This window comes from Manis pentadactyla, chromosome 13 (genome assembly GCF_030020395.1).
Source record: "Manis pentadactyla isolate mManPen7 chromosome 13, mManPen7.hap1, whole genome shotgun sequence".
Classification (NCBI taxonomy): domain Eukaryota; kingdom Metazoa; phylum Chordata; class Mammalia; order Pholidota; family Manidae; genus Manis; species Manis pentadactyla.
This window is the reverse complement of record NC_080031.1, coordinates 4558955-4582201: the sequence shown is the minus strand read 5'-3', so window position 1 is coordinate 4582201 and position 23247 is coordinate 4558955. Positions and strand designations below refer to the sequence as shown.

Here is a 23247-nt window from a genome sequence, read left to right as displayed (position 1 = left end):
CACTTGCTCGTGTGTGGAAATCTTTCCTGGGGCATCGCCCCTGGACCCACCCCAGCTCCCCTGAGGGAGTGGCGCTGCCATGCCCTTCCCAGGAGCTGGGGTGCCAGGATGCATGTGAGGGTGGAGGCAGAGTAGTGAAAACCAGCCTGAGACCCTCCCTTCAACAAGGGCTCGGCACCTGTAAAACATACCCATCAGGAACAATCGCGTGGAGAAACCGGCTGGCCCTCTCCCTGTTGGCACTGAGGGAAGGGAGTTCCATAAGAATCGCACTGAGTTGTCGCTGGAGTTGAGCAGAGGTTGGGAGCACGGCTCGTCCATAAGGTGGGAGCAATAAGCCTACCTCATGGGACTGTTTCGAGGACTGAAGAGAAAGCACCTGTCACGGGGCTATAGTAAACCTTTAATAAGTGTGACTTCCTCTCCCCCTTCTAACTTAAGTACCTCGGTGGAGATGTATAGCCTTGTGGGACTTGCAGGCTGGAATATATGTGTCTGTCCGTCAGCAACATGTACTGAGTGCCAATAATATTTTTGTAGAATCATGTACCAGCCACGTGGTAGGGAAAGAAAAAGGAATAGGAGACAGAGTATTGCCCTTGGAGCTTACAATACCGATGGAGAACATGCAGTACACACGCACGCACGCACGCACACAGCTCCAGAACCATTACGAAGCACTGTCCGGTCACATGTAATACACCCCAGACTGTTATGTGAAAACTCAAAAAGGTATCCTAGGGAACGGGCGGGTGACTCAAAGGAAGGAGGCGGGTGTGGGCGTGTGTGTGTGTGTGAGTGTGTGTGCGTGTGAGTAGATTTTCCTGCATTTGGAATAGTGGAGCAAGAATAACTCTCAAAGCAGAGGACTTGGGTTGACCAAGTGTCGGAGCTGGTGATCTTAAGCAAGCAACTGAATATCCTTCGCCCTCCCTTTATCAAATGGGAACAATAACGTGTGATTCTCTGGGGGATGGCAAGGCTTAGGGGATTGTGATGACTTATGTGCAAGTGCCCAGCACAGAGCCTGGCACACCCTGACCCGCCATGCATCTCCATCCTGTGCCACCTTCTCCCTTCTCCTCTTCCTCCCACCTCAGACCACACCCATCCTGGGCCCGGGCTGTCAGCCCCCCAACCCCCATCTCTGCATACTGTGCTTTTCCAGGTTTTCTGCTGTGTTGCTCATTGTGCTAATTTTCCAAGGGAAATTACCAAGTCTGCCCTTTCTAAGCTATCCCGCGCATGCTGACTTCTCCTGGCCCCAGGCAGCAGAGTAATAATACATGAACGCTGAATGATAAATAGCACCATGCACACAAATCTATCAGATGGTGCTGTGCAGATTGAATGCAGACACCACATTTCGCCCCTGTTCCCTAAGCAAGGAGCAGAGGTGTGTTCTTTGAGGATGGCCGCCCCCAAACCCAGAAGGCAGCCCTGTGGTGTGAGCCCACCATGGGGAGAGCCAGCCTGGTGTGGCGGGTCATTCTGTGTGAGCTGGAGTGCAACTGCGAGAGGAGCTGGGGCTGGGGTGTTGGGGGTGCTCCTTGTGACCGGGGAGCCTCTTCTCAGTCCTGCAGAGAGGCTGCCATGGGGCTCAGAGCTGTGATGTGAGGAGGAAACCAGAGAAGCAGAAGGCGTGTGCTTCCCAAGCACAGACAGCCAAACGCTCCAGATGTGGCTTTTGTCCAACCTGCTTCCCCCTCCACGGTGACTGTGCCTCCTGAACAACCAAAAGCTCCAGGTCCCCCCCAGCGAGCAGCCCACAGAGTAGGAGGCACTAACATCTCCCCAGCCGCTTCTTTATTTTTCAAGAAGAATATTTTGCATCAGAAACCCTTTGATGAAGAAAGGAAGAGAGAGCCCTTAATGAAATATGTTAATCTGGGTAAGCCAGGCGCATATGAAAGGGAATATTAAAAGAGACAATATTCTCCAAAGCCAGCTCTGTGCTCTGAGGGAGGGAAATTGGGCTCCTCAGTGCAGCTATGCAGGGTCAGAAAGATGGCAGCGATCAAGTTTGGAAAAGCAGCTCGAGGCTTCCAGACTTGACTCCGGAGCATTCGCTTGCAAGGGCTGTGGGGAGAGATTTGTTTTGTGCCAACATCAAAGGTGATTTGTTAACACAAGGTCCAATCTACCTGCAAATGACTGGCAAGAGCAGAAAAAAGGGGGGCCACTGTCTGGAACATGCCCCCCGACCCCCACAACCTTCCTTTGATTGGCATCTAAGTGAGGCAAAGAAGGGAAGGGCAAAGGGTCTCTAGTATGACTACGAAATACAGAGGGACTCAAAGTCCAAGGTAAAGGACCAAAAAGTGGCTCTGTTCTGAAAGCAGGTTTTAAGTGCCTGATACAGGCCAAGTGGGGGAGATGAGCAAAGGTTTAGACATGGCTCTTGCTTTTAGGGAGGTTAGCACCTCCTTGGGCAGTTGCCACTCAAACAGTGAATCCTCAGAAGAGACGCTGTGCAATGAAGAGAACTCTCAGAGCTGCAGGAGTTCAGAGGAGAAGTGTGCGGAAAGATGAAGCTGGACAGGTGTGCACAAGCTACATGTTGCATGGCCTGGGTCATGTTCAGAAATGTCCTTATCCTAAGAGCAAGGAAAAACTATTGGAAACTTTTATGCAAGAGGATGGCAGTATCAGATTGGTGTTTGGGAAGACCACTCTCAATGCCAAGATAGAGTGTTTGGCCACCGTCAGAAGCACTCAGTCATATTTGTGGAATGAATGACAGCAGCAGTGTGGAGAACAGATGGAAAGAGGCACACAGTGGATTCTGGGAAGCCTGTATTAAGATGTATTTCCCTGGTCCACATGAGAGATGACAGTGGCTTGGCCAGGGTAGGGATGGAGATGGGAGAGAAGTGGAATGATTCAGGAGCTACATGGGACACAGAAACTACAGGACTTGTTAGGGAGGGAAAGAGAGGGAGGAATCAAGAATAATACCTTTGTTTCTGGCACAGTATGTTGAATGGTGGTGCCATTTCCTGAGACAGGGAACCCAGGAGGTGATGGGTGTGCACAGAGTGTGTAGACAAGACTTTCACCTTGGCCGCGTTGAGTGTCAGCTGCCTTTGAAAGGTCCAAGAGGAGACATCAAGTACACAGTTGGCTAAAGGAGTCCGGGGTTCAAAGGAGAGATCCAGACTGGATACACATCTGCAAGTTACCTGTGTATAGATGGCAGTAGAAGCCAAGGGTGGGGAAAGTGTGTGGAGTGAGAAAAGGAGAACCTAGGATGAAGCCCTGGAGAACTCTGACCATTCATGGGAGAGCCGAGAAGATGCACCCTCCAAAGCAGACAGGGGAGAAATGGCCAAAGAGATGAGGAAGGTGTTTACCAGAGAGTGTTTTACCAGGAAAGCTAAACAAAGAGTATTTCAAGAAGAAGGGAGAGGTCCAAGTGTTGAGCATGCCTGAGAGCCAAGTGAGAAATTGGAGTTGGTGATGTGGGGCCACCTGTACCATGGAGACAGGGCGCTGATGTCAGAAGAGGGCATGAGAATTGAATAGTGAATGTTTACATTGTGTAGTATGACAACGTGACATCACAGATGCTTGGTGAATATTAGCCCCTCTTTCCTGCTAAAACCGGTAGGTGCACCCTACCCCACACTCTCCTACAGCCCCATTAAAGCTGGTGGGCATGTGCAGCCCACCCAGGGACCCCCCCTCCTTCCTGGGCACCTTGCTCTGGTGGCCAGGAAACCTTGTGTTTCTTGATGCCATGGCTCTGAAAGAATCAGAGAAATCGTTCTTGACAGGGCACCACCTCCAGGACACTGCACAGACAGCAGACTGAAACACACCCCCAGTCTTCCTGTGAAAAAGGCCTATTTACTTGTCCTGGAACTTCAGACTCCAGGAGCAGGCTTCAGATTCACCACATACCTAAAGGCTGTGGAGGACTTCCTCTCAGGACGTGTAGGCCAGGGGATGCCACCTTTGTGCTCTCCCTTGGCTTCACTACAGCCCACCAGTGCCTCCCAGAAAGGAGCCCATATGCTTGTCTGGAGCCCTGATTTTTGCAGCTGAACCTCCAGAAAGCCTGGTCTGGGGGCCAGCAGGGTTCACCATTGTGGTCCCACAGACTGTGTATATGTGCATACTTTAAACACTGCCTGAGGGTCTGGCTTCTTATCAGCCCAAAACTGGGTGCTGACTGAGATCCCTTCCTCTGGAACACTGACAGGTCATGGCATACCCTCAAAAACTGGGACCTACTAAGTAAATCAGGCTGCTTAGACAACCACAAAGGTTTGATGACCAAGAGCTCGGGCAAGTTTAAACAATAAGGTTCATCTTATACACAAGGCCACACTCCTTAAAGATGGGGAGAGATAACTGTTTCACCTAATACATAGAAATAAACACAGAAAGTCAAGCAAAACTTGGAAAGAGAAGAGTATGTTCTAAATGAAGAACAAAATAAAATCCCAGGAAAAAACCTTAATGAAATAAAGATAAGTAGTTTACCTAATAAATAGTGCAAAATAATGGTCATAAAGATGCTCACTGAACTTGAGAGAAGAATGGGTGAACACAGTTTGATCTTCAACAAAGAGAAAATGTAAGAAAGTACCAAACAGAAGTCACAGAGCTGAAGATTCAATACCATAATTGAACTGAAAATTACACTACAGGGGTTCAACAACAGACTAGATGAAGCTGAACAAAGAATCAGTGATCTGGAAGACAGGGCAGTGGGACTCACTCAAACAGAAGAGCAAAAAAGAATAATTTTATAAAGTGAAGTTAGCTTAAGGGACCTATCAACTTCTACAAACTCCTACTAATGTTGATACTTTGACCTCTTCCCATGAATCATGAATGTTCTTAATGGAATCTGGAATGTTGACTCCTTTACAGAAGATTTTCAATTTACTGTTCCCAGATCCCTCAGAGGAATCACTATTTATAGCATCTGTAACCTTATAAAATATATTTCTTGAATAAAAAGACTTGAAAGTCAAAATGACTCCTTGATCCATGGGCTGCAGAATGCATGTTATATTAGCAGACATAAAAACAACATTAATCTCACTGTATATGTCCATTAGAGCTCATAGGTGACCAGGTGCTTTGTCAATGAGCAGTAATATTTTGAAAGGAATCTTTTTTTCTGAGCAGTACATCTCAACAGTGGGTTTAGAAAATTCAGTAGACCGCATTTTAAACAGATGTGCTGTCATCTAAGCTTTGCTGTTTCATTTAGAGATCACAAGCAGAGTAGATTTAGCATAAATTGTAAGGGCCTTAGGATTTTCAGAATGGTAAATAAGCACTGGCTTACACTTAAAGTTACCAGCTGCATTAGCCCCTAAAAAAAACAGTCAGCCTACCCTTTGAAGCTTTGAAGCCAGGCATTGACTTTTCCTCTGTAACTATGAAAGTCCTAGGTGGCATCTTATTCCAATAGAGGGCTGTTTCATCTACACTGAAAATCTGTTTTGTGAAACCACCTTTGTTAATGGTCTTAGCTAGGTCTTCTGGATAATTTGCTGCAGTGTCTATATCAGCACTTGCTACTTACCTTTCACTTTGCTGTTACGGAGATGGCTTCTTTCCTTAAATCTCATGAACCAAACTCTGCTAGCTTCAGACTTCTTTTGTAGCTTCCTCACCTCTCTCAGCCTTCATAGAATTGAAGTTAGGGCCTTGCTATGGATTAGTCTTTGGTTTAAGGGAATGTTCTGGCTGGTTTGAGCTTCTCTCCAGACCACTAAAACTTTCTCCATATCAGCAATAAGGCTGTTTTGCTTTTTTATCATTCGTGTGCTCACTGGAGCAGCACTTTTAATTTCCTCCAACAACTTTTCCTTTGCATCCACAACTTAGCTGTTTGTGCAACAGGTGTAGCTTTCAGGCCACCTTGACTTCCGACACGCCATCCTCACGAAGCTTCAGCATTTCCAGCTTTGGATTTAAAGTGAGAGATGTGTAATCTTCCTCTTACTTGAACACTTAGAGGCCATCGTCAGATTATTAGTTGGTCTAGTTTCGATGTTGTTGTATCTCAGTGAATAGAGGCTCAAGGAGAGGGAGAGAGATGGGGAACATCCAGCCAGTGGTGCAGTCAAAACATATACAACATTTATCAGTTAAATTCGATGTCTTACATGGGCATGGCTCCTGGTGCCACAAAACAATCACAGAAGTAACATCAAAGACCACTGATCACAGATCACCATAATAAATATAATAATGATTAAACATTTTTTTAAATATTTCAAGAATTATCAAAAGGTGACAGGTGCACATTGACCAAATGCTGTTGGAAAAATGAAGCTGATAGACTTGCTCAATGCGGGATTACCACAAACCTTCACTTTGTAAAAAATACAGTATTTTTGAAGCACAATAAGTGAAGCACAATAAAATAAGGTATGCTTGTACTTTACATGTAAATGGACTAAATTAGCCAATCAAAAGACATATGGGGGTGACTGCATGAAAAATAAGGCCCATCCATATGCTGCCTACAAGATACTTCAGATGTAAGAACACACACAGGCTGAAAATGAAGGAACAGAAAAATATTTTTCATGCAAATAGAAACCAAAAGAAAGCTGGGGCAGCTATACTTATGTCAGAAAAGAATAGGCCTTAAAACAAAGACTGTAATAAAAGACAAGGATGAGCATTACATAATGATAAAGGGGTTAATATAACAGAAGATACAATATTTGTAAATATTTATGCACCCACAACCCTAAATGGAGAGATTGACAGCAATTCAATAAAAGTAAACCTTAAGACTGCACTTACATCAATGGGTAGATCATCTAAACAGAAACCAATAAGGAAACATTAGCCTTAAATGACACATTACACTAGATGGACTTACTAGATATATACAGAACATTCCACCCAAAAGCATCAGAAGATACATTCCTCTCAAATGCACATGGAACATTCTCCAGGATAGATCGTATGTTAGGCCACAGAACAAGTCTCAATTAAATTAAGAAGATTGAAATCATATCAAGCATCTTTTCCAATCATAATGGTATGAAATTAGAAACCAATTACAAGATGAAAACAAGGATGTAGACATTAAACAACATGCTACTGAACAGCCATTGGGTCAACAAATACATCAAAGGAGAAATGAAAAAAATCTCAGGAAAGTGAAAGTGGAAATACAACATACCAAGATCTTTGGGATACTGCAAAGACAGTTATGAGAGGGAAGTTCATAGCAATACAGGCCTACCTCAAGAAACAAGAAAAAACTCAAACCATCTAACTTTACACCTACTGAAACTAGAAAAAAGAAGAACAAGCAAGACCCCCAAGTTAGTAGAAGGAAGGAAATAATAAATTTATTTGGAGCAGAAATAAATGAAATATAGATTTAAAAGACAATAGAAAAGATCAATGAAACTAAAATATGATTCCTTGAAAAGATAAATAAAATTGACTAACTTTAGCTAGACTCACTAAGAAAAAAAAGAGAGAGGGCTCAAAAACTACAATCAGAAATGAAATAAGTTACAACTGATCACAAAGAAATATGAAGGATCATAAGAGACTACTTTGAACAATTATATGCTGACAAATTGGACAACCCAAAAGAAATGGATAAATTCCTAGAAACATCTAATCTTATGAAAGATTGATTCATGAAAAAATATAAAATATTAATAGACTGATTACTAATAAGAAGATTGAATCAATGATCAAAAACCTCCCAAAAAAACAAAATTCCAGGGCCAGATGGCTTCACTGGTGGACTCTTCCAAATATTCAAAGATTTAACCTATCCTTCTCAAACTCTTCCAAAAAATTTAAGAGAAAGGAATGCTTTCAACTCATTTTATGAGGCCAACATTATTCTGATACCAAAACAGGACAAGGACACCACAAGGAAAGAAAATTACAAGCCAATACCACTGGTGAACATGGATACAGAAGAGTCCTCAACAAAATATTATCAAATGAAATTCAACAATATATTAAAAGGACCATACACCATGATCAAGGGGGATTTATTCTTGAGACACAAGAATAGTTCAACAATGACAAATCAATCAATGTGATACAACACTTTTTAAAAAATTAAGGATAAAAATCATATGATCATCTTGATAGATGTAGAAAAAGCATTTGACAAAATTTAATATCCATTTATGATAAAAACTCTCAACAAAGGAGATATAGAAGGAACATAACTCGACATAATAAAGACCATGTATGACAAGCCCACAATTAGCATCATACTCAATGGTGAAAAGCTAAAAGCTTTTCCTCTAAGCTTAGGAATGAAACAAGGGTGGCTACTCTCACCACTTTTATACAACATGGTATTGGAAGTCCTAGCCAGAGCCATTAAGCAGGAGAAAGAAAGAAAAGACATGCAAATTGGAAAGGAATAAGTAAAACTGTCACTGTTTGTGGATGATGTGATATTATATACAGAAAAACATAAAGACTACACCAAAAAAACCTGTTAGAACTAATAAACAAACTCAGTAAAGTTTTAGGGTATAAAATAAATATATAAAAATCTGTTTTGTTTCCATATACTAATAATGAACTATCAGAAAGAGAAATTATGAAGACAGCCCCATCTATAATTGCATCAAAAAGAATAAAATACCTAGAAATAAATTTAACCAAGGAGGTACAAGGCCTATGCACCAAAAACTGTAAGATACTGATGAGAAAAACTGAAGAAGACAAATAAATGGAAAGCTTTTCCATGCTCATAGATTGGAAGAATATTGTTAAAATGTCCATACCACCCAAAGCAATCTACAGATTGAATGCAATCCCTATCAAAATTCCAAATCACAGAGATAGAACAAACTCTCCTAAAATTTGTATGGAGACCCTGTATAGCCAAAGCAATCTTGAGAAAGAAGAACAGAGCTGGAAGCGTCACTCTCCCTGATGTCAAACTATATTACAAAGCCATAGTAATCAAAACAGTATGGTATCGGTATAAAAACAGAGACCCAGATCAGTGGAACAAAAGAGAGAACCCCAGAATAAGCCCACACATACGTAGTCAATTAATTTACGGCAAAGTAGCCAAGAATATACACAGGGGAAAGAATGATCTTTTCAATAAAAAGTGTTGGGGAAACTGGGCAGCCACATGCAAAAGAATGAAAGTAGACTACTATACTAACCATGTACAAAAATTAACTCAAAATGGACTGAAGACTTAAATGTAAAACTCAAGACTATAACACTCCTAGAAGAAAACAAAGGTGTTAAACTCCTTGACATCAGTCTTGGCAATGAGTTTTTGGATCTGACTCCAAAGTCAAAGGCAACAAAAGCAAAAATAAACAAATAGGATGACATCTAAAAGACTTCTGCACAGTGAAGGACACCATCAATAAAATGAAAAGACAACCTAACGAATGGGAGAAGATATTTGCAAACCATATATCTGATAAGGGGTTAATATCCAAAACATACAAAGAATGCATACAAGTCAATAACAAAAAAAAATCTGATTAAAAAATGGGCAGAGGACCTGAATACATGTTTTTTCAAAGAATACATACAGATGGCCAACAGGTACATGAAAAGATCGTCAACATCACTAATCATCAGGGAAATGCAAATCAAAACCACAGTGAAATAACACCTCGCGCCTGTTAGAAGGGTTATTGTCAAAAACACAAGAAAATGTCAGCAAGGATTTGGAGAAAAGGGAACCTTTTGAACTCTTGGTGGGAATGTGAATTGGTACAACCACTATGGAAAACACTGTGGATAGTCCTCAAAAACTTAAAAATAGAAGTATGATATGATCCATCAATTCCACTTGTGGGTATGTATCTAAAGAAAATGAAAAATCAATTTGAAAAGATATTTTGACTCCCATATTCACTGTAGTATTATTTATAATAACCAAGATATGGATACAACTTAAGTGTCCATCAGTGGATAAATGGGTTAAGAAGGTGTGTGAGATACACATACACACATGCACACACACACATGCACACACAGGAACACTACTCAGCCATAAAAAAGAATGAAATATTACCATTTGTGACAACATGGATGGACTTGAGGGTATTTTGCTAACTGAAGTAAGTCAGACAAAGACAAATACTATATGATCTCATTTATATGTGGAATCTAAAAAGACAAATGAACAAGGAAAACAGAACAAAACAAAACTCATAGATACAGAGAATAGTTTGGTGGTTGCTGTGAGGGGGTGCAAAATGGGTGGAGGAGGTCAAGAGGTACAAACTTCCCATTATAAAATAAGTCATGAGTATGTAATGTACAACATGGTAACTATAGACAATAACATCATATTGCATATTTGAAAATTGCTAAGAAATAGATCTTGAGTGTTCTCATCACAAGAAAAAAAACTGTAACTTTCTGTGGTGAAGGATGGTAGCTAGACTTAGTGTGGTGATCAATTCACAATGTGTACAAATATTGAATTATTATGTTATACAACTGGAACTACTATAATGTTATATGTCAATTATGCATCAGTTTTTTTTAAAGAATTCTATGAAGTAAATAGATACATTGAACTAGTCTACCATTGAGGAATTGAGCTATGTAGACTTAAAATTTCTGATGTTAGTTCATACAAAGAACAAGGAAATTGAAGTGAAAAGAGGATTTCAAGGAGGTGCATTCTGCTGTGATGACATTACTGAGTCTGAGCTGTGTAGGGTCACGTTTGAAGCCTCCGTGGGATTGGAGAGGATATGGGGGCCTCCATAAATTGGAAACACAGAACACAGACGATAATCTGTCCTCTTTGTCCCTGGGATTTCTGAACCAATCCCAGTATCTCAACCACTTCCCTCACAAACTTTTACATGAGACAAAAACAGAGCTTTAAAAATGGCTTAACCCAGAGTTCCTTGGAAATATGCCCAAATTTTCCCAGGCCCCCAAAAGCAATAGAAAAGCCGCCAGCCCACTCCAGCCCTCACAGTCCAAGGGAGGACTTGGGCCTTTGCTGTGAATGCCGTGGAAGATCCAGCAGTAAATGGAGAATCCTCAGAGGGTTTAAGAAGCAGTAAAAGCTGGACAGGAAATGTCCCTCTGGGACAGCAGCAGAGATAAACCTAGGCTTCTCAAAAGTCATTTCCATTAAATCAGACCTTCCCAAATCATATTTTAAGGTCTAGCTCCTTCGGTGGCCTTTGGGCCTCTCACCTGTGTTACCTGCTTCCATCATCCCCACCCACTGAGCGTTTGGCTATCGTCTCCTTTCTCTTCACATCCCAGGGCTCCAAAAAGGTGACCAGGCCTGGCTTAGAGAGAGCCAGACCTGTTTGAAAAAGGAGCATGAGTTTCACTGGAGGTTCTCCCATTTCCCATCTAGTCTTGTGCTCAGGTGAGAGGAGAGGACATTGTAAAACAATAGAATATTCTAGAAAATCATTTCACAAAATACTGTTTTCTGACAGCCTATTTACCTTAGAATTTTCAGGTCTTGAGTTCCACTTCCGAGTACTACTGGGTCAAAAATAAAGGGCGGAAATTGGATTTTAAAATGAGACAATCGTTAGTGCCGCTGAATTTATAGAAATACTAGTAAGCCAGCCTGAAGGATGCAGGTCTTCTCAAGAAAGGCACAGACTAAAATGACGATACATCATGGAACCTTCCTTTTCTCTAGCAACAAAGCCCCAGTTCTTTCCTTGGAAGCAGGGATCTGCAATTCCACCACACAAAGCCGAAGCCCCCTGGAGACATTCCACAAACAGGAGCTGCAATCACGAGAGGGGATTTGTCATTCTGGAGGGAAGTCACCGTCTCCCACGGAGACCAGGCCCCAGTCCTTCTCGGACGGCACATCCCTGCACGGTGCCCCCAGCGTGATCCAGGCATTCCCGCTCCTCATGAGAGATTTCTGTGGCCTCATCCCTGAATATCGATGGTCCGTGAAATACAAAACAATTTACCAAGTGGCCGTGGGCAGAGTTCATAACAGGACCCGAGATGAAAACAGTTAAAAGAATTGGTTTTGACTTAAGAGAGTGTCCTGAATTATCCAGTAAGATAATTTTTTACCCAGTACTATTCTTGAATGTATTTTCTAATTCTGAGGAAAGAGGATAACATATGACCCGCACACAAAAAAATGACTGGACTTTTCTGGAGGAAAAATTATACAATTAAGGCATCAACACAGTCATATGCATTTTCGATGGTTATATTTGTATCATAGGGTAAATTGTGTGCATTTCTCAGACAAGCTAGGGTGAGTCAGAAGCGTACTCAAACTTTATTGTGTTAAAAACAAACTGGAGATTTTATAAAAATGCAGATCCTAATTCAGGAGTTCTGGGGTCGGGCTTTAGTTTCCACATTTTGAGTAAGCTCATTTTTAACTAGTGCTGGCAATGTCTCTGGTCCAGGCACCACACTTTTCATTAACACAGAGGAAGAACATGGAGGGAAGAACTCATAGACGACTTTCAACTATGAAAGAGTTATGGAATTTACAGGTCTAATAGAACAGTACACAGAGCAGTAACAATCCTTTTTAACAATTTACTGTACACTAGGTATCTTTCTAACCATCGTGTATATATCAGTGCATGAACCACATAAAGAATAACTCTGAGAATAACAATATTATCCTTCTTCTTTTATGAGAATATTTTGTCAAGTATCTAGTAAATGGTAGAGCCTGGGATTCACTCCAGTTTATCTTAGCTAGGAATAATCTAAAAAGAACACAGAGCAAAGCACGGAGACGACCCTAGTGCATGTTTATAGCAGTTTCTGTAACTGAGAGGAATAAGAGAAAGAAGTTAAGATGCTAACAAGAGTGAATCAAGTAACGTTAACAGTTTATGTACACAGATGTCCATAAGAATAGACACTATATGCATATTAAAAGTGACAGAGAAGAAAATTTTCAAGGCAGTGAATTCAAGATTACTTTCAATTGTAGAAATCTTATAAATCTACTTTTGGATGATTCTCTTTGTATTGTTTAAACACACTAGGGAGACAAACACACACAGTGATATATATTAAGTTGGAGCTACTGTTTCTGAGTCTTGTTTCTTTAAAAGCTTTTATCATTAGTACTGAGCTAGATTTAAGAAATTTAACACAGTTGACAGACATTAATAATATGATTCTTACAAACTTTTCTGAAAATACAAAGAACTCATAAAGAAGAGTATGTCTGTGACATTAGTGTGGAATATAATGGAAATTTTCAGGATAGAGGCCTGATGGATTAAAACCTCCACTTGCAAAAGCCAGTATCTCCCCGTAAACAAAGGTGACAGCCTTCTTTTTCCAAAGCAAAGTACAAGCAAAGAGAAAAGGAAAAGAAAAGGGAGTTTACAGATTAAATATGATGGCTTATTCACATTTGTCAGTGAATCCCTCCAAGACCTTTATTAATGGTCAAGGGGAAAATAATAACTTCATAATGGATGAATCTGGCAGAGAGCCCCTGAACCAAGTGAGTGAAGATAACATCAGCTGTAATGGGACAAACTGGTATCAGATGACTGCAGCACACAGCAGGGCACATCACTGCTGTGATGTCATTGGTAAAAATAAGTAAAGAAATCATCCTCTGAATCATGAAGAGTCAGCTTTATGCAAACGTTATGCAAATTTCACTCATACCTCCCATGTTCTGTAACTCTAATGCTGCATTTACATACTAGCAAGTCTTTCTTACTAAGAGAGAGAGCCTCTTCTAGTTAAAAATTATCTATTAGCACCTCTTTTCTGAGCCCGTCTGGGTTCAGCCACATCTGTGGGTCTCCTCCCTCTGCCTGCACTCATCAGAAAGAAATGCCCTGACTCCCAATTGCTGTCCCTCTCCTGTAAACAGGAGCAGATCAATGTGATGGGTGACCAGCTCCCAGGATGCCACAGAGAAGTGGACACCTACCTCCTCGCTGCTAGCCCATTCCATCCCAAACCAAAGAGGTGTCCGCAGCAGGCAGGAGCCTGCAGATCCACAATTCTGGCTTCACCTGCCATCACAGACTGACTCTGAGGTGGCTGGGTGTTTCAAAAGATGAGGAGAAAATTATGTATTTCTGAGCATCCCTAACCTGCCATTCGTGACTCTGGCTCACGAAACCAAAGAATCAGATGCAAAACTGCAGATGGGAGCTGGGCTGCTGCCCTCCACAGATGCCGAGCCTGGGCAGCTGAAGGTGGCGTCTTAAAAACCATGCACACTTCAACTAACCAGAACCTGGAGGGCGGGACAGTCTCTTCTGATGAGCCGATTTCCCGACTTACCAGGCATAAGCTTAAAAAAAGAAAGAGTCTTCCTAAAAAATCTCTGTAGAATGTGCTCGCCTCCTTTCCTGATCTAGGGATTAAATGGTAGTGAATACAATATAATCTTTTCTACCGAGAATTTTCAGGATCCTTTCCTGTGGGTTTAAAAGGCATGGAAAAATAGTGACATCAGGACATGCCCAGAAGGTTTTTAATCCCTTCTATCAGCTTGTTTCCTCGTACTTTGCCTTTTTTTTTCTTTTTGAAGTGAAGCACCAAGAAAGGAATCTAGTTAAGAATTCTGGGTTTGGAAGGTCCTAGTGGAGGCCTGGCTGTCACTGCAGCCCCTTCCCGTTTTTCTCTGGAATCCCCTGGTAGGTGCGAAGCAAAAAGTATATTGAAAGAATGACTGCCGTCCTCTGAAGATGCAGAGTGTTTGCGGTCACAGTGCCCCTCGGTGACATGTATCTGGTATATTTCACATTCTGCAGTTTCATGAACGTTCGCCCTGGACGGACCGCCGGTCCCCCTGGTGGATCAGGAGCATGCTCATCCCTTCGTTGGCTCCTGACCCTAAACACTCAGGAATCTCTCCTGCTGTGAGAAAAAGGGAATATGGTTTGGGCTGGGGACTCGGACACTTGTTCTGATCCCTGACATACCACATAAAATTCAAGGCCACCGCTACCACACAAGGGCACCAGGAAAGGAAATAAGGAAGCATGCACGGAAAGGAGGACAAAGGGGAGAAGACCTGGCTTCTCCCTTTGCACTGGGACCGTGGGTGGATGACACCAGGTCACTGAGGTGGCTTGAGAGACCAGGAAGAAAGGTGCTGGCCCATCAGACCATCAGGGATAGCGAGCAAATAATGATCTTGGAAGGGACCTTGGAAAACATCTGGGCTGACCCCTGCCTGACGTTGGAGCTCACCAGCCAGCCCAGGGCAGAGGAGAGTCCAGCAAAACCCTTCACTCTCTGTGAAGCGGTTAAGGCCTGTGCCCTCTCGCTGCAGTTCTGTGTGGGCTGGACCTCTTCTGGGCATCAGAGTTGGGATTGGAATGTGCTGATGCGTGAGGCTGGGGAGGGGTTCTGGGGTTTGCCTGGCTGTGGTTTGAAATTGGTGTCCTCTCTGCAGATTCCTGGGACTTCAAGCAGTCCACACGCAACATCTCCCCCACCATCAACCAGGCCAACATTGTGGACTTGCACCCTGCATCCGTGTACAGCATCCGCATGTACTCCTTCAACAAGATCGGCCGCAGTGAGCCGAGCAAGGAGCTCACCGTAAGCACGGAGGAGGCTGGTGAGCACCCGTCCCTGCCACCCCTGCCCCGTGACCTTGGGCGTCAGAGACATCGGGGGCCCACGCCCACCCCCTTCGCTGGCACTGGGTTTGTGGTCAGAAGAGAGGAGGAGAGATGCCAGGACGTTTGTGTCTGCCTATGGGTGGCTGAAGGCTCTTCTGCTTGGCCTTTTTCCAATGAGGGGCTAGATGCTGGGCTGTGGGGAGCCGTCCATGGTCCGTCCCCACTCTTCTGGGGACACGTGAGCTAGATCTGCAAAGGTTCGGGTACCCCTACCCCAGCTTACTTTCTGTGACCTTTGTCATGGAGTTTTCCTGGAAATTTAAACAAGATTTCTCTCCCTTTATTTTCTCTTATTTGTTCTTGCGAAATAGAAAATAATGCAAAAAGTACATATAACATATGTGCAGTTTTACAAATAATAAAGTAAAAACTGGAATAACCAACACTCATGATCAATTATCAGCATACCAGAGACCCAGCCTATGCCCCTTCCCAGTCAAAGCCCCATCACCCCTCTTGAGCTGAACCAAGTATCCTCTTGATTTTCTCTTCTGTGCCGTCCCCGCAGGGTACGTGCACGTGAACCATGCAGTGTAGTTTCGCCTGCTTTCCGACAGAATGCATTCATGAAATCACACTTCATATATTCTGTGTCCTTGTTTGGGCCAATATTATTTTCATCTGTTTGCCCACTCTATGGTACATGGGCTTTTGGGTTGTTTATGGTTCGGTGCCGTGAGCATTCCTGCATGCTCTAAAACAGGGTCATGAGTTTCTCTGGAGGAAATTAGTTGGAGAATTATAGTCATCAGATAAGCATACTTCTACCTTTAACTAAAAATACCAAAATGCTTCCCAGAGTGTTGTGCCAATTTGCTCCCCCCCGATCGGTGTGTAAGAGTTCCCGCCACTGCACACCCTTACCTACAATTTATTCTACCACACTTTTTAAAAACGTTGCCAGCCTACTGGATGTGGAGTAGTCTGTCATCATTCGCTATATTTTCAGCAAATTATGGAGAATGAAGAGGAAATTTATTTATTTATTTATTTATTTATTTATTATTATTAAGTATCACTGATGTATAATCACATGAGCAACATTGCAAAGAGGAAATGTAAATGCTGTGATCATTTCAGGGGGACTCAAAGCAAGGCTCTCTGCCATCACACCTGAGCTGCTCTTCCTCCTCAGCAGTCCTCCAGCTCAGGAGGACCGAGTGAGGCCCCAGGACTCTTTTCTTCCAAGACTTGGCTCACAGTGTCGTTTCTTCCCTCCCCCACCCCACCAGCTCCAGATGGCCCTCCCATGGATGTCACCTTGCAGCCAGTGACCTCGCAGAGCATCCAAGTGACCTGGAAGGTAAGTGAGGTCCGAGGAATGTCCAGTGAAATGCCTGCCTCCCTCCTCAGCCCGGGAACGGAGCCCCCCCCAGGAACCAGGCCGCCGGGCTCTGGTCTCTTATAATGCCCGTGCCTGCTTTTGCTCAGCCCAGTAAGGCCGGAGGGGAGGAAAGAGAGGAGGATGAAGAGCCCCGTCTCCCACCAGCCCCGTTGCCCTCCCCGCCCTGACTCTCTGCTGGAGGTCCTGGCCTGGGGTAGGAAGGAGTCGGCAGTGCCAAGGAGTGAAGAAGGCCCGTCGCCCAGACCCCACAGGCTGTGAAACATCAGGAGTTGGATTTGATTTTGTGCCAAGTTGAAGGGGGCCCTGTGGGTGATGGGAGATGACAGGACAGGGTCTCACCCTCACCTTGGCCCTGTGACTGGAGCTGGCAGGTGCAGTGAGGCGGACCCCCACCTTCCCACGCAAGTCCTTGGGCAGGAGCCTTGGTCTTTTGGGGTCTCAGCTTCCTCCTCTGTAAAGTCAGGATGAAGATAACTGCCCTCCCTGCCTCTGGGGGTGGAGGAGCTGTAGAGAAAACAGCCCCGCATGTGCAGCAGGCTTCCTAAGGGGCAGAAATCTGTGCATTCCGGAGGGCATCTGAAGGAGCTGTCACTTAGGGAAAATCTTGAGCAAGACCAAGAAACGCTTTCCTGGTAACTCTGGCCTTATCGCCACATCCCTGCACACAAGGGATGACTATCCTGGTGGCCTCCTGCCGCCCTGCACGTCCCTGTCGCCAAGAATTTCCTTACACTGACTTATCTGACCCTCTGTCCTTGTGGGGTGGCCAGAGGAGATGCTTTTATCCCCATCCATTAGAGGAGGCCATGGCATAGAAATGGGAGGGGACTGGCCTGTGGCCATTCAAGTAGTGACAGGGGCAGCACTTACAAACCCATAGTCCAGAGCCCCAGCCCAGGGTCCCCACCACGGCCCATGGTGCTCGGGAGCAGAGAGCTTCCTTAGGACCCTTCTTGGGGCTTTCCCATCTCAACAGTGGGAACTGGGCGGCTGCCTCATCTACATCTGAAATCAGATGTCCAAGGTCATTCTCTGAGTCTTTAGTCCTCCTTCTGGGCTAACAAGGTAGACTTGAGAATGGGAGAGATTCAGAAAGGCCTAGCGATATTTTCCCTATCAAGACTGCATTCTTGTGTGCACACATGTGCACACACACACACACACACTCTCCTACATATTCACACACAAACACAGCAGAGCCTAGTTCCTTAGAGAGATGGCCAGGGTGGAGATGGGCAGTTGGTCCTTCCTATGGACCAGCCCACCTAGTAGATGCTTGGAGCCATGATTCCCCCGCAGGTTCAGATCTGGGCCAGGGCTTTCCTCAGAAATAGGGGAGGGGGTGCGGAGTCCAGAGTCTAGTCCCCAAGTCTCGTCTGCATCCTGGTGTTGGACCCATTTCCTAGGAATACTCAAGGAAGCCAGGAGGTGGGGACAGTGAGCAACAAAGTATGTAAAACACTGAAACATTTAGCTACCAAGCTCCAACCTGGAAGTCGATAAAAATTTAGAATCAGATTTACCTCTCCAAAGTTGCGTAATGAAAAATAAAATTGATTAGAAAGTTAGGACTTCAGAATGAACCAGCTCATCAATAAATTATGGCCTGACTTCTCAGGGGGATTTTTTTTTTAAACACCAAGAAACAGATTAATGAAAAATAAAGATTCACTTGAAAGATAAGTCACTTCATTTTAAGACTCTTTCTGCCAGATGGATCGCCACTGCTTTATGACATAAATTTGCTATCAGCCCTATTGATTCCTTAATGCTTCAGAGAAATATTGTTAAGATTGATTTAAATCCTGAGCATGCCTGTTGCGGGTGGGCACAGTGCAGGGGAGGAGAGAGAGAGAGACAGAGGGGGAAAGAAAAAGAGAAGGGAAGGAGGGAATCTGTCAAGACTCGTGTGAATATGTGACGGTATGTATGTACATAGCAGTGTGGCTGGACGCCTGTATATGTGGATGTGAATGACGGCTGGGTGGTGCTGCATCCATCACGGGATAGATGGCTGTGGGTTTGTAGATGTGCGTCATGTATACTGGTGAGTGTCGATATGGACATGTATATGTAACCTGAGAGTATGTATCAGTGTCAGACACAGACTCTTGGAGAGATGCTTGTGTCTGTAATAGATGTCTCTATGTGTGTGAGCGTGCAGATACAAGACCGAATTCTTTGCCCACTTACAAACCAGCAAAGAGGACTGCCCAGTGTAAAGAAACGTTATTCAGGCATTAACCAAAAGTCAAGTCAATGAAATGCACACACACACCTATTTAGTGAGCTCAAAACAATTATGTTAAATTAAAAACTTCATTTTATGGAGTTAACAGTGAGCTTTAAAGTGCAGCTCATTTAAAACATTCATTGAATTTGAAGGGGAAAAAACAGTGGGGCTGTTTTACTAACTTAATTGTTTTTGATCTCACTATTTTTTAGTACAATAAAAGGTGGGCTTTTAAATTAACTTCATTGTCTTTAAAAGCCTGATTCAAGTTGTTTTTATAGGCAGTGGGGTGGACACTCACCCTCAATCCATAGATGGGCAGGCCGCTCATTAAAGGAGCCCGTTTCTATTTGTGACTCTGTGTATCCAGCTGTGGGTAGGGGGTGAATTAGAATGCTTGCTTTGACGGGTCGGGATGTGTGTGTTCGTGGTTCAGGCTGTGAGGAGATGTGTCAGGGTCGTGTGTGTGTGTGTGTGTGTGTGTGTGTGTGTGTGTGTGTCTTTGTGTATCAGCATTCAAGCTTGGCAAGAAGGTATGTTTTCCAGCCCCCAGGCTCATGCCAGTGGATTTTTTTTGTTAGTCTGGCTGACTGCAATCAGCCCTTCTTTCCTGCCAGCCTGTCCGGAGCTCCAAAATGCCCCCTTCTCATCCTTCTTGCCCATCTCTGTTCCTCCATCTAGGGGCTGGCTTCAGGGCTTGGCCCTCAACACAGCACAGCACCCGGCCAGGATGTCCAACGCAGTAGAGCCACATGCCCTAAGCAGGCCTTGGGCCCACACCAAAGTCAAGACTCTTGTATAATCTAATTGATATACTATATTATATTATATTGGTTTCAAGTGTAAAGCACAGAGATTCGACAGTTATGTACATCACTAAATCCTCCCTATAATTAGTGTAGCTACCATTTATCCCCATACAAAGATATTGCAATACTATTGACTATATATGCCCTACGCTCTTTTTTTTAATTGTAGTAAAATACACATACCGTTTTATTTACATAAAATTTACCATTTTAACCATGTTTATATGTCCAGTTCAGTGACATTAAATATATTCACAATGTTATGCAACCACCACCACCATCCATCTCCAGAATATTTTCATGATCCTAAACAGGAACTCTGCGCCCATCAAACAGTAACTCCCCACCCCCACCCCCATCCAGAGCCCCAGTAACCTCTCTTTTACTTTCTGTCTCTATGGATTGGCCTATTCTAGGTACATCATAGAAGTTGTAACATAAAATATGTATCTTTGTTGGGTCTGGCTTATTTCATTTAACATGTTTTCAAGGTTCATCTGTGTTGCAGTATCTGTCAGAATTTCATTTCTTTTTAAGGCTGAATAATATCGCGTTGCATGTATTTAGCACATTTTGTTGATCCATCATCCATCAATGGGCACTTGGGTTGTTTCCACCTTTTGGCTGTTGTGAATAATGCTGCTATGAACATGAATGTACAAATACCTGTTTGAGTCCCTACCTTCACTCATTTCGGGTATATACCAAGAACTGGAATTGATGGATCATATGGTAATTCTATATTTTACTTTTTGAGGTGCACCAAACTGTTTTCCACAGTGGCTGCACCATTTTGCATTCCCGCCAGCAATGCACAAGAGTTTCAATTTCTCCACATCCTCGCCAATACTAGCTATTTTCCATCTCTTTGATAATAGCCATCCTAGTGGGTGTGAAGTGGTATCTTGGGACTCTCTCTGTGTTCCAACTAATTGCTCACCTCCCTCTCCATCTGGTTACTTTTTTCTGCTGCTCCATTTCTCCCAGGCTCCCAAGCCCGTACCAAATGATATTCTATTCATTCTTTCAATCAATAAATATGTATTGAGGGCCTGCTACATGCCAGGCATCATTCGAGACACTAAGAGTGTAGCAAATAAACAAAACAGACAACACTCTTCATCCTTATGGCGTTGACATTCCGGTTGGGACAGATAGTCATAACATACATAGAGTGCCAGATGATGCTCTGTGCTGTGGAGAAAAATAAAGGCAGGAGGAAAAGTAAGGAATACTGGACAGGGGGCAGGGAGCAGGCCTACCCAAAGAGCTTAAAGAAGGCCTCATTAAGAAGCAGCCTTTCAGCAAGGACACTGCTGGGGTGAGGGGGCAAGTTTTGTGGAGAGCCAAGGAAGGCATGTGCCCCTGAGATGGAAATGTGCTTGGTGTGACCGGCAGAGAGGCCAGTGTGCTAAAGCGTTGGAGGCCCGGGGAACAGGAGACCGGTCCTACAGGCAACAGCGGTCAGATCACGTACGGTTGGTGGCCCTTGGAAGGCCTTTGGCTTTCACTCAAAGTGAGCTGGGGGCCTCTGAAGGGTTGGGAGCGGAGGACTGGCATGGTCTGATTTGGTTTTCACCATCTCAGATCGTCACTGTGTCTTCGTCTCCCCTGCCTCTCACCCTATGCCCACAGGCGCCCAAGAAGGAGCTGCAGAATGGCGTCATACGGGGCTACCAGATCGGCTACAGAGAGACCAGCCCTGGCAGCAACGGGCAGTACAGCATCGTGGAGATGAAGGCCACCGGGGACAGTGAGGTCTACACCCTGGACAACCTCAAGAAGTTCGCCCAATACGGGGTGGTGGTCCAGGCCTTCAATCGGGCTGGCACGGGGCCCTCCTCCAGCGAGATCAATGCCACCACCCTGGAAGATGGTGAGGGCACCAGCAGAGGGCATGGGGTACAGATCCCAGCTGTGGGCAGATCCCAGGGCTTGGGACCCTCCAGGGTCCCGTCTCGGTCCTGTGGTCGGCCACCCCGGCTCTCTGGACCCCTCCACCTCTTCTTGCCCATTGGCTTCTCCGAGATGCTGGTCCGTGGGGTGCCCCGGGCCTCTCAGTCCACTGGTGGGCTCACTGTCCCTCGCTTGCTGATGCTCTGCCCATCGGCTTACCTGCTCACCTCTCAGCCCGAGTGAGCACCTGTCCCCCATCTCGTTCTCCATCCGCGCCTCTGGCCCTTCCTCCCTCCCCCTGTCCCAGGCTCTTTCCTCTCTGCCCTGGGTCCCGTTTCTCCTCCTTTACAGTCTCCAGGTTGGAAAAGGGGCAGAAGCTAAGTGACCTTTGTACTTCTGGGCTGGAACCTGTCCACCATGTTTTAGGGACTGGAGATGAGACTGTGGAGTTAAGAAACCCCAAGATCCATGTGGCAGAGGATCCAGAGCCCAGTGTTTAAAACTTGATTCTTTGAGGACTAACTAGGGAGGACTCCAAACCCTGATGAGTAAATTAAGGGGCTCAGCTTCTCGGAGGGGGGTTCGGGGGAAGCAGGAATGTGCCTGCTCTCCGAGCACAGAGAAGAGCCGGCTGGTACTGGGCCTGTACCAGGCTGAGAGAAGAGACTTAGCCCTTGACATCCCCCAGCTCTCAGAGAGCCGAGTAAAGGAGCAGAGCATCCTCCCAAGCTTCCTTGATGCCCCGACCCAAAGCCAGAGTCTGAGATTAAAACCCATCACTGGGGCACAGCCTGCCCGCTGCCCAGGGAGGGGACTGACTACCTGGTGAGCATGGTGCCGCCGCCCTATGGCCCGTCAGAATACCTAGCATTCCACCATTAGAAAGTAATTCTTCGGGGTTCAGCCATGTCTTCTCCCTACCCTGTCTTCTCTGAAAATGCAGACACCTTTGGGAAGGGGATGTGTCAGGCCAGAAACCCCTGAGAGTGGATTAGCTCCTACCAGTGTTCTGAACTTTGGCCAAACTGGAGTTACCTCGGGGGCTTTAAAACTACTGAGGCCCCGGCTTCATCCCCAGAGAGTCTCTCTCTGGGGCACAAGCGAGGCTTTGGGATGGAGCAGATTTCAGCAGCCCTGGAGCACTGGACCGGGAGAAAGGGAGAACACAGAAAGGGAAAGGTGCCGAGCAAGCAGAGGGGTGCAGGGGAGCCCAGCAGGGTGGGACGCTGTGGGGCACAGTGCCCTCCCCGCCCCCGCCCCTCCGTGATGCTAGCCGCCGGCCTGGCTGGGCTGAGGACGATCAGCTGTCACCTCTTAGTACCCGCAGTGCTAATCCCAACCCCTCTCAGACCTGAGCCTAGAGCGGCC

General features: G+C 44.8%; 1 protein-coding gene across 3 annotated transcripts in view; it reads left to right on the top strand.

The window, feature by feature from the left end:
* Nucleotides 1-23247, top strand: part of DSCAML1 (DS cell adhesion molecule like 1) — a 322440-nt gene that overhangs the window by 269532 nt on the left and 29661 nt on the right. For all 3 annotated transcript variants that reach the window (XM_036919865.2, XM_036919868.2, XM_036919869.2), the window contains exons 15-17: nucleotides 15365-15532; nucleotides 16829-16899; nucleotides 21619-21859. In XM_036919865.2, coding sequence (XP_036775760.2) covers nucleotides 15365-15532; nucleotides 16829-16899; nucleotides 21619-21859 — 480 coding nt within the window. The remainder of the gene's footprint in view (nucleotides 1-15364; nucleotides 15533-16828; nucleotides 16900-21618; nucleotides 21860-23247) is intronic.